The sequence below is a fragment of the Lepisma saccharinum genome, chromosome 7 (assembly GCF_977018435.1).
Source record: "Lepisma saccharinum chromosome 7, izLepSacc3.1, whole genome shotgun sequence".
NCBI classification, from domain to species: Eukaryota; Metazoa; Arthropoda; class Insecta; order Zygentoma; family Lepismatidae; genus Lepisma; species Lepisma saccharinum.
In genome coordinates this window covers 89283782-89302251 of record NC_139235.1, presented here as the reverse complement: position 1 = coordinate 89302251, position 18470 = coordinate 89283782, and the positions used below count along the sequence as shown (strand labels likewise).

The 18470-nt window shown below is 41.0% G+C and overlaps 1 protein-coding gene across 1 annotated transcript in view; it reads right to left on the bottom strand.

Annotated features, from left to right (window-relative positions):
- The window catches only part of chas (chascon), a 265561-nt gene that overhangs the window by 80473 nt on the left and 166618 nt on the right, over window positions 1–18470 (bottom strand). Inside the window, exons 4-5 of the mRNA XM_083125578.1 lie at window positions 16253–16422; window positions 14679–14840 (exon numbers count right to left, since the gene is read on the bottom strand). Of these exons, the coding sequence (XP_082981704.1) occupies window positions 14679–14840; window positions 16253–16422 (332 nt within the window). The remainder of the gene's footprint in view (window positions 1–14678; window positions 14841–16252; window positions 16423–18470) is intronic.

The following is an 18470-nucleotide window of genomic DNA, read 5'->3' as shown; positions in this document are numbered from 1 at the left end:
CATAATTTAGAACTACATAATTTGTACTCATGTCCAGATATTATTAGAATAATTAAATCAAGAAGACTTAGGTGGGCAGGCCATGTGGCACGAATGGGAGAGGAAGAGGAATTTACAGGATTCTTGTTGGGAAACCTGATGGTAAGATACCTGTAGGAAGGCCAAGACGAAGATGGAGGGACAACGTTGAGATGGACCTAAAGGAAATCGGTAGGGATGGAAAAGAGTATATAGATCTTGCTCAAGATAGGGACAGATGGAAGGCCTGTGTTGCTGCAGCCATGAACCTAAGAAGGCTAGAGAGTTAGTTAGTTAGTTAGCATTATATATTATATTTTGTTTCCTCATTTCAAAATTTGTAGGATGCAAATATCACAAACCGTGTCATAAGAAGAAAATATCCCGCGGAGGGGGGGGGGGCAAAAAATCTCGCCTAGGGAGCCAACATATCTAGCCTCAGGGCTGCTTGGTTGGAAACCAAATTTAAAATGTAGACGCTGCGAAAACGTGTCGAGAGGATAAATTCCCACAGTGAGTATGTTTTTCCAACCCACTTTTGTCGTAACTGTACCAGAAATATGGAACACTGGTTTCTTCCCCAATTCAATCTCCATTGAGCTCGAAACAAAGATGAAACTTTAATAAAAGGGTTGAGAATGTACGTGAGCCCGCAAACAGAACTTACCATGTCAGTATTCCACGGTGACGTCATTCTTAATGCGGAAAATCCAGATCCGACGTTCTCTTGTCATTTGCGGTTCCAAACCGCAGAGAACTAAATAAGAATTTCTCTCACATATGTCGCTCAGAGTAAGAAAACACTGTGATTGTTTCTCGCCTCTTTTTCTGCCATTATTGCACAAAAATAATGTTTCCCTTTTTATGAAGAATTTCAAGTCTAGAGTTTGCTCCAGTATACATAGCATTGTAGACTTTCGAAGCTCTTTGCAAACGATATACTCTAGCCACTCGATAGAGTTCGGATATAATATTTCTTCGTCTAACCTGAGGTCCGATATAAGACGAGTTGTTTAACATGAAATTTTTAGGTTTGAAATTTTTAATAGTTGCACCATTTATGAAGGTAAGGTTGAACGTAACACGAACCTTCCAATTATTCTCTTCAGGATATTAACACTACAGGTCTGCACCAGTCTCCACTGAAACTGGCGTGCATGCTGTAAAACTTAGCCACACACAATTTAAGTCATATTATGTTCAGATGGTCTAATCCGGACTGGAGTTTAAAGTGAGACCAAAACTATATTTCAACTTGCTTCCACCGGAAATCGAATCCGGGACTCCAGAGTTGTAACGTAAAGCGTTATATTTTCTGTACTTGCGCCAGTAGCGTGCGGTCAAAATTATTTGAGAGATTGTAACAGCCCTTCGTTAATATCCTGCCAGAAATTTGAATAGTAGAAATAATAATAATGATTATGATTGTTGTTATACAATAAATCACTATTGCACAATAACAGAAATAAACCAATTTCACTCCATTATTATTATTATTGTTATTGTTATAATTATTATCATTGGGAAGACTCTTTTACTCGGCCCATCACAACTAGCACTATTGTCCATTTTTTTCCACTACGAAGTGGATGTAAACAAAAGCACGTGTTCTAGAGAAAGCCAGTGCAGCCCTATTGGTGGATTCTGGCAGTAGTCCCTCCGCAGACCTTTTGCACCCTGATAGATAGTCCATTCAATGCCGTCTTGAAACTAGAGTAATACAGCATTGTATGCTGTTCAAAGCATTTACTAGCCTTATCCTTGCTTATGAATTCATAATCATTCTTTAGTAAAGCACCTACGGCGACATTCACTCATTCAAATTAACGCAATTCCCGCTACTTGTCCGTCACTCTGTGTTGTGCAGTGTTGCAAATTCGCAATATTAAGTTAAGTCTATAATCTTGAAAGACCGGACTAGACAGAATCAGTGTTTGCGTACCGGACCGTACAGGACCAAACTGAATGTAGAACCTGTCCGGCTGTGAAGGACCAGAAATGAATGATGATCCGAACCGGTAGGATCTAAATGTAAGTGAAATGGTAGGTACCACTTACATCTCTCTGGTATGGATTGTATCGCTACAGGGCAAAGTTCACCGCGATCCTCTTGGTAGTTGTAAAGAAAACACAGGCACACACACTGATAACTATAACTATGTATTATAAGGTATATGCACATAACACTTGATTACACTTCCCATGCACTCCTCTCTAGGGAAAAACTGTTTACACGAAGCTGTAGCTACAACGCGCCACTAATGAAACGTAGCCACGTTAGGCTTACGTTATCCATAATTGTCCGCGACGGTTTCTGGCTGTGTCCCGAGTGGCCTCTCTACGCACACTGGCTGGAAGTAACTACCGCGCTAAAATGGCGGCAACTAGACACCGCGCTAAGATTGAACTAGCCAATGGGAGTGCAGGTTACTTAAGGCATTTAAAATACACAAATAAACAATTGAAGCTATATGCAATATAAAATATATAAAGAAAGAATAAACATGGTTACTTTTATAGATAAATCTCCAACATACTCCCCCCCGTTGGAATGTTCACATCCAACCTAACACTAGGGGATACATTGTCAATGTTTTAGCTCATGGAGCGTCTTCTTCCCAATGTGGTAAAGGCACAATTTTGCTTAATGCTCTCTTGTAGACTCCGTCTCTAGTACGAACGGTGACTACGCGCACTAGGTTATCCCTTCCCGGAAACACTTCTTGGATGACGCCGACTCTCCACGAGAGTGGTGGAAGATTGTCCTCCTTTAATAGCACTGGTGTGCCAGGCTTCAAATTCGACTGAACGGCTGTCCATTTCTGTCGCTGCTGCAGACTATGCAGGTAGTCCTGAGACCACTTCCTCCATACTCGCTGCTGGAACTGCTGTATGCGCTGCCATCTGGATAATCTGTTGGCAGCCAGATCTGTAATGTTTGGTTCAGGAAATGAGGTTAGAGGACCTCCAATAAGAAAATGACCAGGGGTAATGTAGCTGAATTCATCATGAGAATCAGGGAGTGTGGAAAGAGGACGGGAGTTGAGGCAGGCCTCTATTTGGCATAGTAGAGTTACTAGTTCTTCGTATGTTAGCACGGCGTTTCCTGCTACTCTGCGAAGATGGTATTTCATAGACTTCACTGCACTTTCAAAAATCCCGCCGAATGATGGACTGCGTGGTGGAGAATACTTCCATTGGAAATTCTCTTCTGCTGCAAATCTGTTGATGTCCTTGTTGAACTCTTGTGATTGAAAGAGTTTACGTAATTCCTGCAACTCATTTTTAGCACCATGGAACGTCGTAGCATTGTCGCTAAAAATACTTGCACACTTTCCTCTTCTCGCGGTGAAGCGTAGTAGAGCTGCGATGAAGGCTTGCGATGTCAAGTCTGAGACAATCTCTAGATGAATTGCCCTTGTGGCAAGACAAGTGAAAACTGCAATGTAGCATTTTCTTGTGGATCTGCTTCTTGCGGCCCCGGTCTTGATGTGGTATGGCCCTGCGTAATCAACGCCTACGTGATGGAATGCCTTGCTGGGTCTCACTCTACTGGAGGGTAACTGCCCCATCAGCTGCTGGGCGGCTGAAGCCTTCAAACGATAGCATACGTTGCACTGGTGAATGATCTGTTTGACCACCTGTCGTATGCGAGGTATCCAGTATTTCTCACGAAGTGATGATATGAGAAGCTGTGGACCAGCATGCATAAGTCTCTTGTGTTCTGATGCTATCAGAATTTTCGCGAAATGACTCTTCGGATGAAGAATAATTTGATGTTTGCTTTGAAACTCCAATTCGCTGTTTTCCAATCTTCCTCCGACACGAATTACTTTTTCATTGTCGAGAAATGGATGAAGGTTATTCAAAATGCTCTTGTTGTGTACTTGCTGCTTGTCAGACAAATCTTTGATTTCCTGAGAGAAGAATGCACGTTGTGTATTCTTGATGCAGGCAAGTGTGGCGCCTTGAATTTCAAAGGTGGTAAGGTCTTCACTCCGTTTCTCTCTTGAGTTTCTGCAATTGCTGATGAACCTTTTGCAGAGTGACACTACTCTCAGCAGCTTGGATAAACTTGAATATCTAGATATGATTTCTTCTTCAGTTGTTACATGAGTGACCAATGTGGTAGCTGCTACCTTACGCTGCTCTGGAATAGTGTTGTCGTCTGGACGGAATGCTAAACTGGATGATGGCCACTGTGTCTCCTCTTCTTGGAGCCAGGTGGGTCCGTGCCACCAAAGCTGAAGTGATCTGATAGTTTTTGCATCGACTCCTCGTGAGATCAGATCTGCAGGATTGTCTTTTGACGGAACGTGCTTCCAATCACTGACCTGCGTGAGTTCCTGTACCATAGCAACTCGGTTGGCAACAAAAGGTTTCCATTTACTGGCTGGTGACGCCAGCCAAGCTAGGACGATTTTTGAGTCGGTCCATAGGTGAATGGTGTCTATACATAGACGCAGTATGGGCAATACTTTTAGTAGAACTGCCGCACATAATTCCAAACGTGGAAGAGTGGTTCTCTTCACCGGAGCCACCTTGGACTTTGAACACAATAAGTTCACACTTATGTGACCCTCTGAACCAATTGATCTTACGAAGAGAACGCTGCCATAGTTTCTCTCTGATGCATCAGAGAAACCGTGAATTTGAACTTTACGTATGTCTCCTGGAGCCAAAACGAAGCGTGGTACTTTTACTTCGTTAATACATGTGAGCTGCGAATGAAGACGACGCCACGTTTTATGCAAATCTATAGGAAGCGGATCATCCCATCCTACATTGTGGAGCCATAACTGCTGCAGGAATGACTTGTATGTTATCACCACTGGCGATATTAGTCCGATTGGATCGAACACTTGTGCAATTATGCTGGCAACTTGGCGCTTTGAGAAGATCTTCAACGAGCCTACATCCACTGTTGTGGCGACCTTGCTGTCCATGAGAAATTCGTCCGTGGATGGGCGCCATGAAATTCCCAATGTTTTTGTGCCTTCTGTGTCGAATTGCACTAGATCCTGTACTGCCTTCAATTCTTCTGGAATAGATTGCAACACTGCCTTGCTATTGGAGCACCATTTACGTAGATTGAATCCTCCCTTCTGGAGTAATTCTGTGAGACTTTCACGCAGCTTTATTGCACCTTCAATGCAATGATTTCCTCCCAGAAAATCGTCAACGTAGAAGTCATGTGTCAAGACATGAGTGGCTACTGTGAAATTTGATGATTCATCTTCTGCCAACTGCTTGAGGCATCTTGTGGCCAAGAATGAACTTGAAGTTAATCCATAAGTGACTGTGTTCAAACTGTAAACATGGATCGGTTCGTCACGTGATGCTCTCCATAAGATGCATTGAAGTGGTCTGTCTTCTGAATGCATGTTAATTTGCCTATACATTTTAGCCGTGTCTGCAGTCAGTGCGATTTTGTGACTACGAAATCTGAGCAGGATTGAAAACAATTCTTCTTGTATCGTGGGACCAATCATTTGTATACTGTTCAACGATTCCCCCGTAGTTGTGGGCGAGCTTCCATCAAAAACCACTCTTAAACGTGTAGTTTTGCTTGATTCCTTGATCACACAGTGATGTGGAATGTAGTACCTTGTCTCCTTGTCTCTGGATACATCTTCCAATGTCCCAATTGGTTGCATGTGTTTGAGTTGTTGGGATTCGACCATGAATTCTGTGTACTCTCTTTTCAATTCCATGTTCCGATCAAGTCTTCTTTCTAATTGGTTAAATCGTGAAATCGCTGTTTGCAGAGAATCCCCAAGAACGGATCTGTCCTTCTTCAAGGGTAGCTTGACCGTGTATCGACCTTCTCGATCACGAGATGTAGTTTCCTGGAAATGTTTTTCACAGGCGATTTCTTCTGGCGAAGACAACTTATCATGGAATTCCTCCAAATCCCAAAATCTCTGTAAATGGAAATTGACTGTATCTTCTGTGCGAACAAAGAATGACTTCGAAGGTCCGTTCGTAGATGGTGCATTGGGAATCCTTCCTGCTACAATCCACCCAAATTCAGTGTTTTGCAACGCTGGATAGTTTCCTGTTCTTGAAAGTTTTTCTGGCTTGAGAATCGTGTAGAACACATCTGCAGACAGAAGTAGGTCAATGTTGCCAGGTGTATGGAAGCTAGGGTCTGCTAAATGTATGTCACTCGGAATTCCCCATGTGGAAGTTTCGAGCCTCTGCGCTGGCATCGAACCTGTGATGGTTGGCAAGATGGAACAAGATATATCCATGGTGAATCCACTTATGCTGGATTTAATCTGCGTCTCCATGGTGTGAAAGGCTTGCACTGTAGCTTCATTTATCCCTTGGATTGGAATTCGGCGTTTTTGTTTCTTGATGCGTAGCTGCTGAGCAAGATGCTCTGTCATAATATTACTCTGCGACGCTCCATCCAAAAGTGCACGACATGGGAGCCAATCGCCGTATGCGTTCTTGATTTTTATGACTGCTGTGGCTAGGAGAACTTGCGAAGTTTCTCTGTTCTTGACAGAACAATATGTTGCTTTAGTCTGGGCATCATTATCCTGAAAACGAGTATCATCGCCTACTGCCGATTTACTACTGGGTTGACTGTGCCGCTTCTGTGTTTGACGTTCTCTGTTGTTCTTAGCTTCATGAAGAAGGGAATTATGTTTCTCGCCGCAATACTTGCAAGATCCTGCCTTGCATCCTGACCTAAATCCCTGGTGATCTGACAGTCCAAGACAATTGAAACAGATCTGGTTTTCTCGAAGAAATTTGTACTTCTGAGCTATAGTAGCTGCTTTGAAAGAACTGCACACAAACAACGGATGCTTATTATTCTTCATAGTATCCTTGCAATACAGGCATGAAGGAGATACAGTGGAAACATACGATCTTGAAGGAGAAGGATGCGCAGATTTGTAACTTTGTTGTTTGGTGTTGTCACTAAACTGTGGTTTGAATGTTGATTTTTCATTGGAAATTGGTTTGAATTTCTCTAAAGCCTTGGTTCTGTGCTCTAGAAATTGAAACAAACTGTCAAGAGTGGTGAATTCAGAATCATTCACTTCTAATTCAAAAGCTTTTCGTGTGGTGGCATCAAGCTGAGAAGTAAGATGTTGAACTAACACTATATCTGATAGTGAACTATCTCCTGCTAATAATTTTAACGCTGAGATGGAACTGATTGCTGTGTTTGTGAACGATCGCAACTCTTCTGCGTTTTCTCTCGACACTGGTTTTATATGCAAAATATCATTGACGTGTGAAGCAGCTATGAGACGCTTGTTGTCAAAACGCTCTTGGAGTTGTTTCCACGCTACACCGTAGTTGGATGCTGTAATTGGTATGCTTTCAATGATCTGCAATGCCTCACCCTTCAGTGCGACACGTAAATACTGGAATTTCTGAATATCTGAAATATCCGAATTATCATGTATGAGCGAAGAAAATGTGTCTTTGAATGATACCCATTGGGTGTAATTTCCACTGAAATGTGGAAGTTCTATTAATGGCAACTTGACTTGAGACTTGCACGAAGCCCTGTGTTCATTTTCCGCGCCGTCTGTATTTGAATGATTTCCCTCAATTAATGTTAGCATCTGCGACTTGAGATCAAAATATGAAAGTTCGATTGTCTCTCGAACTGCCGTGTGTTCATCGTCTGTGGCTTCAAATTCAATGCAATCCTGAATTTCTTCTATCTTGGGCCATAATGTGTTCAGTTGCTCCAGCCGAACCTTGATCTGTTGAACGTTCGGCGCCTCTGGATCAACACTGCTAATATACGACTGCAATCTCGTTATTTGCCCCCTGTAGGCGGCACGTTGCTTTAGAAGATGTGCTAAGTCTGCCATGCCTCAAGGTGGGAGGGACAAGCAATGCGTATTGAAATGAAAGGAAAAAGTGAGGAAATATTGAACCAAACACTGTTGTACTCACCGATCTGGCATTCACTGGACCATCTAGGCATCTGAAGTCCTGGTTAGGCTGCAACACTGCGGGTACTCGAACAGCTGATGCACGGTTGCTATAGTGATGTCACGTCTGCACGCGTGGGCTGCTATGCACCTCTCCGCGATACGTTTTTTCTCGCTACGAGTTTCCCGCACGAAACGAACGAAAAAGCCAGTCCCGCGGGGGAACAGAAAACTGCAGTCTAAAAATAACTCAGCGACACACCACGGGTGTATGACGTCATGCCACTGGTCGCCGACTGTTCCTCACACAGCAGGAGGGGAGAAGGGAGCGGAGTGTGAAACGTCACTGACAAGTGAACAGCGAGAGCGTTCTCGTTCGGGGAAGTACCGGGCGTGTCCTTCAGCCACGTGGAAAATATCTCGCGCGCTACAACGAATGACGTAATGCTGTCAATAACTTGTAGTTACTGTACTTGAAAATAAAGTTTGCACAACACAATGTCACTAAAATCACTGATGGTAACGTACCTCATGTTCAATACAAAGGAGATCGCGGCCCGGAGGACCAAAAATGTTTGCGTACCGGACCGTACAGGACCAAACTGAATGTAGAACCTGTCCGGCTGTGAAGGACCAGAAATGAATGATGATCCAAACCGGTAGGATCTAAATGTAAGTGAAATGGTAGGTACCACTTACATCTCTCTGGTATGGATTGTATCGCTACAGGGCAAAGTTCACCGCGATCATCTTGGTAGTTGTAAAGAAAACACAGGCACACACACTGTTAACTATATGTATTATAAGGTATATGCACATAACACTTGATTACACTTCCCATGCACTCCTCTCTAGGGAAAAACTGTTTACACGAAGCTGTAGCTGGTGTTACAACAACGCGCCACTAATGAAACGTAGCCACGTTAGGCTTACGTTATCCATAATTGTCCGCGACGGTTTCTGGCTGTGTCCCGAGTGGCCTCTCTACGCACACTGGCTGGAAGTAACTACCGCGCTAAAATGGCGGCAACTAGACACCGCGCTAAGATTGAACTAGCCAATGGGAGTGCAGGTTACTTAAGGCATTTAAAATACACAAATAAACAATTGAAGCTATATGCAATATAAAATATATAAAGAAAGAATAAACATGGTTACTTTTATAGATAAATCTCCAACAATCAGAAAACATGATTTAGACTGACAGTGACTGACATGGGAATCTCTAGATTACACACGTGTTGATGTATATACCACAAACACGCACACACTACTTTCAACTTCATGCGTTTTATCTAGAAAGGTAAAATCAACACTGCAAAAGATTGTAGGGAAACCTTTGAGAAAAGCCAAAGTGCTTGGTGCAAATACAACCAGTGATGCTTAAAATCGTACGGAATGTTATTTAGCTTTTATTAAATGATCCACCTACGTTTCCTTTCCTTTACTTCCCACATAAAACATGCTCAGATTTCAGGAACCTGAATTCCCCAAGCTTGTCAAAGAAAAATGCCAGATGCATACACTGGCAAGTGCTTCCAAGAAGGAATTTGTAGAGGGCGGGGACACAAGCTTTTGGCGTTACAGATGGGCAAACTGTGCCATTCAGTGTTGCTACCCGACCTTTATAGAAACATCGTTACAATTCGGTAAGATTCCATAGCTGTTATCGTATCTAATTGCTATATAGCCAACTTCGCAACTACAAAGTTTTAATAATGTTCCAACACGCGTGTACGTAATAAGACCTTTACATTTCTTGTATCTAATTCATAAGGGAAAAATAACATAGTTGGAGACACTACTTCTCGTGGTCAAGAATCTTCCGAAACCCTCAAGCACACGGCTATTTATAGCTTTCCTCCCCTCGACCCTGCAAAACCTACCTTCCTCTCCGTTGCCGTGTGGTGGTTCTCGAGATTTTGCGTAGTGTTTATAGGTTGTAAGTATCATTGAATGTTGATGTGGCTTCAACAGCAAGTGTTACAAAACATCTACATTTGAAACCTTGAACAAGTGGCGATAACAAAATTGCGGTGAATCCAGAGTATTGTGTTGAATCGTTAACTTCTGAACAGGTGTCTTAAAAAGAAGCATTTATGCGGTCCGCAAGGAAATTCAGCCGAACAAAAACGCGGATGGCACATTTTAGCCGATTTTGTACTTGCTGCCGTCAGCAGGAAAGTGGATGTTTTTTTTTTTTTCATGGATATGAGTTTGTCTACGCTGGTTAAATTATTGCATAATTCATTTGGTTTATTTTACTTCGCATTTCTGCCAAGGCTAATCGCAAGGATGAGGATAAGTGATGATATGGTGAAATTGATGAAATAACACTCACAAAGAACATCTATGCCCAGGCCAAGATTCAAACTCGGGACTCCTGGCGTCGTAGCGCAGTGATAACCACTCCGCTACAACGGCCAGCTGTGTGAATTCTTCTTACATGGCATATTACCATTGACGAGAACTGACATCGTTGGTAAGTGTATACCTCTATTTTATTATATTTTCTTCATCTGTCGTATTTACAACAGTGTTCATTTTAAAAACTAATATTTGCACATTTTTAAAAGTCACTCGTTTCGAAACGTTGTGGAAAGAAAATACTGACACCGAAGACAACACGTGCGCTGGGAGGGAGGGGCAAGTGCTGGCGAATAGAAAGTGGGCACCGCGCGCATTAATACAAATTTCGGTAACTTATTGGCCACACCTACTTCGTTTTAAAGCTGGAAACAGAATACTGGTTTTCATTATTTCTTTTCATATTTCAAATTACAGTTAATGTACTGACATGCGTGGTTATTCTATTTTCTTACTAACTTTATGCATAAAAGTGAGGTGAACACTTTAGTCATAAAGTTTATGTTGTGTGACATCTCATACAAAACTCTATTTTTTTTTAATTTTGAAAACTATGGAATCATTAATTCTTTGGTGGAATATGAAACTATAACCTACTCAATTTTTTCTATCTAATGCAGTTTTTACTTTGATTATTCTGTTCCAATACCAGTGGCGTGCGGTGATAAATCAGGCAGGGGAACAGGTCACCTGCACTTGCTCCCCATCGCATGGGTGTCTTAATATAATACAATAGATCAAGTAAAATTCAACCCTTATTGAAATGTCAGAAGTGACAAACATGAGGCACTTTAAAATTATATGACAATAATAATTTTAAAGCAAATGTGATATAATATAAAGAAAACATTAAAAATAAAATTGTTAATGCGCAACAAAGAAAAATTTGATATAAATTTGTGAGTCATCAGAGAAAGAAAATGATATTTTGTTGTGACCTGTTTCATCTCTTTATTCGTAGATTAAGTTGACGTTTTTTCATAGAGTTGAGTAGCTATTCTTGTAATTCAAACTTTCTCAATCCAATAATGGCACACGGATGGTTGAGTTTTTCATGACGTTCGCTAGATTAGTCAGGGTGGCTACTGTAGGACCATAATAAAATTCAAGTATAATTCCCGGTTTTCATAGCGAACTTTACAAAAATTCAAGCAGACGTTTTCTCTATTTCAAACTAAGGTTTTACAGTATCTCACCACCCACACACATACACACAAACAAATACTTATATTAACAATATATGGTTTGTGCGATTCCAATGAATCCAATAATTCTAATTCACTTGGACGGTACATATATATAATTTAAGGCGCGGATTTTACATTTGTCATTTCACATAGCTACTCGGCAGTGGCGTGCCCAAGGTGGGGTTGGTAGGGGTTATACCCCCTTTGACCCAATATTCCTAAAAAAGGAACGTCAATGGTAGGAAAATATGCCAAAATGAGGGCGGACTACCGAGAACAAGTATAGGTAAACCCTCCCTTACAAAAATTCCTGGGCACGCCACTGCTACTCGGGACTATAAATACATCTACAAACACAAGTCACATATGTTACGGGAAATAGTAATCTACGAAAAATTGTTAATTCTATAAGAATTTTAAATTTACCTAATCAACTTCAAGATATTTTATCTTGCAATAATCTTCAGTCTATCAGATGGATTGTTCTTCAAAGAACACTAACAAAGCAAATGGATTGAGAGAATTCTGTGTTATTTTCCACGCAGCTTTATTTACCTTCCTCAATAAAAATAAAACCTAAACTGTGAAAAACTTGTTTCAGGTCATTAATAAATATGTATAAATTCAATGGAATTGGGATTTTAAAAAGTTGCAATTTTTCATGTCTACAGAGAAAATTTCAAGCAGAATTCACGCACAATTCCCGGAGCCAATAATTCACGCATAATTCCCGGAATTCAAGAAATTCCCGGTGAGTAGCCACCCTGTTAGTAGAAGTTGTTAATGTGACAAAACCCGACCTGTTCCAGACTCCCTTCTCAGGATTAAACAAGGACAACAATATAATTTGCCACTGGTAGAATATCCAGTTAATAATTGCTCTGTGTATGATTTCGTTTTAGTTTTTAATTCAGTTAGAATATGTGTTGGTTTGTTGTATTTTCTGCAAAGTTGAATGAACTAAAGGCTTTCGTCCTCAGCCGGTCGATCATACAACACTCGCAACATTCGCTTCTTGTCCTGCCACTGCATGCCTTGAAACTTTGGTCTTGGGGTTGGTGGAACAGGTGGATGTGAGCTGTTCCCTCCCAGCGTTTAGCCAAGGCATTTAGCAGACGCTTAGACTGTAGAAGATTTTTCCAGTTCGTTATGAATGACAGACGCAATTTTACAATGAGATTAGGAAACTATAGACTTACTACACTCAAAACCATCACTACGACGCAATTAAAATTTAGCACATAGCAAAAACTCGAAGGAAAACGAATTCGCTATGTCTCTCGTAGGGAACAGCTAGAGAGTTCAGCTTCCGCGGCACCATGAGGATCGTTTATCTTCGAGCGTGGTCGGAAATACTCGGCTTCAGACAGTAGAGGGCATGATACTAAGAGACCATGGTAGAGCATGGGGTGAGAACCATGATGCGTTGGGGGTAGATGACGTCAACAAACGTCCAGCCACGGTGAAAGATTTTCTTCAGTGTTACTTTTGGAAACGTTGATTTCGAGAGAAAAGTGTTCTTATTATGTTAATATAAATAATTTAAATAGCCCAAAAGCGCAGTAAGTAGGAGGGAACAGCCTGTTCCCTCTGTTCCATGGAGGGACCGCCACTGTCCAATACTAAGTAACTGAACTGTATTTCGCCTATCAGGAAATAACAATAACATACTTTCTTTCTTTTCCATGATGATCTGTTATTTTAAACTTTAGCATATAAAGTTACAGTGCGAAAACTTTCACTACAAGAAACAGATGTGATACTTATGTAGACACTAAAATGTATGATTAGGTAACGCTAACGGTAACACGTTATTTTCGGAAGCAAAACGGTAACTGTAATGTACTATCACAGATAAAGATATATAAGCTGTTGAAATTTAGCAGTGCCATCTCTTGTTCTGTTTGTTAGAATAAGTGAAAGCAAGATTGCGAGTACTGCCTCTCAGCGCCTCTTAGCGGATTATTACAAAACTTGCGAATGGGGATTCTCAGCAAGAGATCAGTGCATCGGTTTTACTGCCTTAGATATCTTTATCTGTGGTACTACTCCGTCCTTAAGGGGAAGAGTGAGAGTTTCGCTCCAGGTATGGATATATTTTAATACCGTTGGAATGGGCACCGCTACTTTAAAAAAACCTCCGACTATGTATCTGGAAATACATTTCGGAGGGGGGAGGGGGTGCGACCAAGTATCTCAATAAAAATATAATTAAAATAATTATTAAATTACATTAGAATAATATTAATTAAATATGTAAAATAATTAATATTGTATTGTTATTATTACATGAATAGGCAAAAAGGTGGTAAATGAATATTCGTTATCTACATTACGTGTAGTTAAGATCGCCAAAACTTGCATAAAAACAACTGCCCTGGCAAGGACATTAATATCAAACAGATAAAGAATTGAATATTTATTGAATAACAAAAAATGAGTTTGATCCAATTGACGAAAAGTAAAGTTGCTCATTAATATTTTATGCATATTATCATAAATAGGAGTGTGCATAAATCTTTGGAACTGTTCCTCAAAGCCGTATGAATCCAATCCTTGCCTTCCAATAAGTACAGCGGAAATAAGTAACCATCGATTATATAAGAATTTTAGGACTTGGTCTTTCCGGGGGGGGGGGAGGTCCGGACCCCCTGCACCCCAAATACGTCCTTGGAAAGAGAGTGAAAGCGATTTTAGAAGTTGATTAAGCGAGATATGGAGAATCAACTTCAAGTTACGGCTAATCGAATGGGAGTTTCGACTTTTCCTCCGACAATTGAAATCTTCAAGGTGAGTTCTTTCCGTTGATATGTTTTGCTGCGCCATCGGGAGTTTAATGTTCCGAAGAGTACAAATAAAATACTACTCCCATAAGCGTAATGGTAAGTCTTCTCCCCCTCCTACGACCATCCAGCGCACAGACCTCTCTTTCCCCTGCTCGCCGCGGTAAAAGGTCGGTGGGGGAGAAGCAGTGTAGGGTCCTCGCGTCTGGCTGGACACAAACTGTTCCTCTTGTCCTTAATAAAGATCATTCCAGCACGCTACCAAGACAAGGGCATTCCATCAGGGTCGAATGGCTAGGTAATATGATCATGTACAAACTTGATGAGACGACACGTGTAATTGACTACCCTTATTTTTGGTAGCAAGATGATTGTTCAAAATTTATAGCGGAAGACGTAACATCCGGTTCACTTACCACATCCGAGATGTCCCCTAGGATCTGCACATCTTCTGTCTCCAGTCGCTCTTCGGTCTCTTCTCTAGATTTCACCTTTTTCTCCTTAACTTCCTTCACGACCCCTGACCCAGGCACCGCCACCCAGTTGGGGCCTGGGGGTTCGTCCCCGGTGGTGTGGTGCTGAAAATACAATATGTAATTAGAGAAATCACATTATATATTTTTTTAAAGTGTGCTTGATCTTTTGATATACACGGGGTGTAAAAGTAAGTACACAGTACAGTCAGCGGCAAAAAAATGGGACACCTGGATTTTGAAATACTGGCTTCCCTGCATGGTGTTATGTGTGTTGCATAACTCTACGGCGGTAGCAGAAGTTGCCATTGAAAATTTACCATCAAAACTCACGTAGTGTTAGGCAACACACGTAAGGCCATTCAGGAAAGCGAGTATTTCAGAAGCTAGGCACAGACACTGTAGCCTGAGTTACGTGTTTTTAGTTCTGATTTCTTTAGATTTGAAGATACTAAAGGTGTGGTTATTTAACACACTGTTCATTGCATTCTACTTCGTTATCATGAAATAGAACATTGCATTTCAACCATGTACAGCGCAAATACACAAATTCAACATGGCAACCTATGTGGCAGAATGTTTAGTAGAGCGCCGCGCTACGACCAGTGCTCGAATGTAGGCATGGACATGGGTTTTCTTTGTAAGTGTCCCTTTGTCAGTTTTCATCATGTCATCACTCAACCTCATCGTCGCGATTAGCCAAAAGTGGCAGAAAAGCGACCTCAAGAAACAAAAGTGTAGCTACACGTTATAAAATTTTAATGAAATCTTCAAATACGCGAGAGAGCGCACACAGAGGAAAGAGGAATATGAAAAATATGTTTCACATTTTGAAGTCACATTTTACTATATTATATTTAGTCAAGTCCGTCAGTTGGTTTATAATACTAAACTTAACAATTTTCTGTGGCGAAAAAGCCGTCTGAGGACAAGGGCATTAGAATGCTGCAGGGAGAGAGAGTATTTCGCTCAAACGCCAAATAGTTCGCACGGACGACGCTAGATAGCGTACTGAATTGAGAGCTTCTTCGCTCAAGCGAATAACGCTCGAACAGGCAAAGCGAGCGGTATACACTCGAAGCCCAGTAGTATTAAGTAAACATAGTCTTTATCTCCGTGTTAAGATGTAGTTTAGTCTATCTTACCAATACCTGTGAAATAGATGATTATGGGCTGAAACTGCCAGGCCAGATATTTTTCATATGTGTCTACTATTATTGTCACATTGAAATGATATTCCATTGAAAACGCAGGAGCGTGGGAGACACGAAGAAGTACGAACGAACGAAAGTGGTTCCATGCACTAAAGAGCACTCAAGTGGCGTTTTTATTGGGCGCCGTGTGGCCAGAGTATCAGGTCCCGTCGCTGCTGTTTGTGGTTTTCGAGACCGGAACCAACTACCAGTCACGTGAGGTGACCTCGGGACTTGTAGTAGCAACTAATGGTGGACAATATTTAAAGTATACTGTCGGCACTTTCAGATGTCCTAGGGGGGAAAGAAAGTTCTTTGACTTACCTCTGTCTTCTTGTGCTCCTGCTTCTCGGTGTCCTCCGTGGTGTTGGTGGTGACAATGGGCCCAGAGTCCTCAACAACCTTCCCGTCCTCCAGAACCACCTGTCGCTGCACTCGCGTCTCTATCTGTCGAGTCGTCGTCAGCTCCACCTTCTTCTTTGTCACCCATTCCTCTGCAAAGACCAAACACGTTGTAATTAAGCAGTGGACCAACAGATGGCGCCAATATTTCTTAATACTATAAACTGCTTGAGTCTTAAAACACAGACTACCACCTAGATAAACTTTAACAGTTTAAAATGTAAGTCTTAAATTGTCCCGTATTCCGCATTCATAGTTTGAAAATGAAACAGTTACTCTAGATTAAGAGAAATTTAGCACAACTCTCACGAAACTGATGTTTGTCGAATATTATTTAATATACAAATAAACACTGTGACGTAGTGTATGGTGAGTCTGGTGCTTTCATTGTCTTTTCTCTTGCGTTGTACAGTGAGATCCTTGATTATTACCGTGCGAATTGTCCATCACCATGTTCGTGCACTTTATTTGACCCAAAACGAGCTTCAAGAATTAAAAGAAAACTCAAAACAGGCTATTGACAACTTCTGAACCTGCATACATAAAAATCCATCGCTTAAAAGACATGTAAGAGAAAATTAATGAAAATAGTCATGGACAATTTGAACGGTAATACTCATGGATCCCACTGTACATGATTTTCAGGATTGAAATCCTTCTGATGCTTGTTCAGAGTTTGTCCACTTGAAGTGAATGAGCGCGGTGATGGACAATTGAAGGGCCAGGAGAGTTAAAAAAACAACAGACAAGTCAATTTTCTGTCGTAAGCGAAGTAGTGGTGTAATTTCCAGCCATGTATATGCTGTACTGGACTTTACAACACGCTTTATACACTTGACAATTCAATTCATCAAAACGTATGTTTTTGTACCTTTTCATTTACATGTCCAGTAACGTTTTACAATTAAAATTTCACTTTCTGGAGTTTGACTTACCTGTTTGTTCCCCTGACCCTTGAATTTACCTCGTATTATTTATGCAACCCACTCTACATCCAACGGGAAAAGAAATAGCCTTCACCATTTTCACTGTTTTTCACAATGTGATGATTATAAATTGAAATAAAATTATCAACAAACAGAGGACAACATTGCTTCCCATCAACAGAATTCCATTTTCTAAAAACAACACACGATGTAGAATAAAAAAAGAATCAAAATAGTGATGGACAGAAAGATACAGATTTTAGTTAGAGATTTAAGCATGGCCGCTTATAAGGGGAGGATTTAACGAGTTCAAACCTCCATCCATTGGTCTAGAACATATTTTGCACTGATTGTACAATGAAAGTAACAACATCTCAAAGTTGGTAGCCCCACCCAAATGCCAGGTTTTTGGATATCATGCCAAATATTTTTCAAGACTCAACTCTTCTGTCTTTTATCACTTATTTTAACCGGGTAGAGAATATTTTTTTGAAGCTTCAATAAAGCCCAATTATTGCTCATCATAGGCTAATCGAAACCGGACCTACAGTTTGAATTTGGATACGAACCTCTCTGCTAGATGACTTAAAAGGGGATCGAAACGAAGACCCCAGAAGAGAATAGGTTTCTGTTTTTTTTTTTTTTTTTTTTTTATTCGTCATATCTGATCGTTCAGTTTGCCGAGGCAATGGGAGGAATTATGATGACGACATACAATAATAACCATTCATTCCAGCCCTGGACTCCTATTTAAAAAAATCGATGGCGATAATGAAAACACTGCAACAAGTGTAGGTTAGAATTAATTCTCGGTGATGTGAGGTACTCGACTGAAATTCGACTTTCCGAACTCTGACTTCTGGATTCGCCACTGCACGAGCCACGCCCTCCGTAACAGAACTAACCTGAACCCCCCCCCTCACACCCGAAACCCTTCAAAAATCTTTGGTAACGTAACTGCATAAGAAGATTGATTGAGTTTGTTTTACTTCCCTTTTCTGCCAGTGTTGGCTAATCGGGAAGACGGGGATGAATAGTGATAAGGTGAGATGGATAAAGGGAAAACGGATTTGAAACAAAAAAACGGGCAAATGGAGAAAAATTCGTCCGTCGGAAACAATTCAGAGAGTATTCAGAAGCGACCGTTGTGACGTGTGACGTCATGAGTCCAAACAAAGTTACCACGTCTTTTTTTCCCAAGCTATTGAATTTTC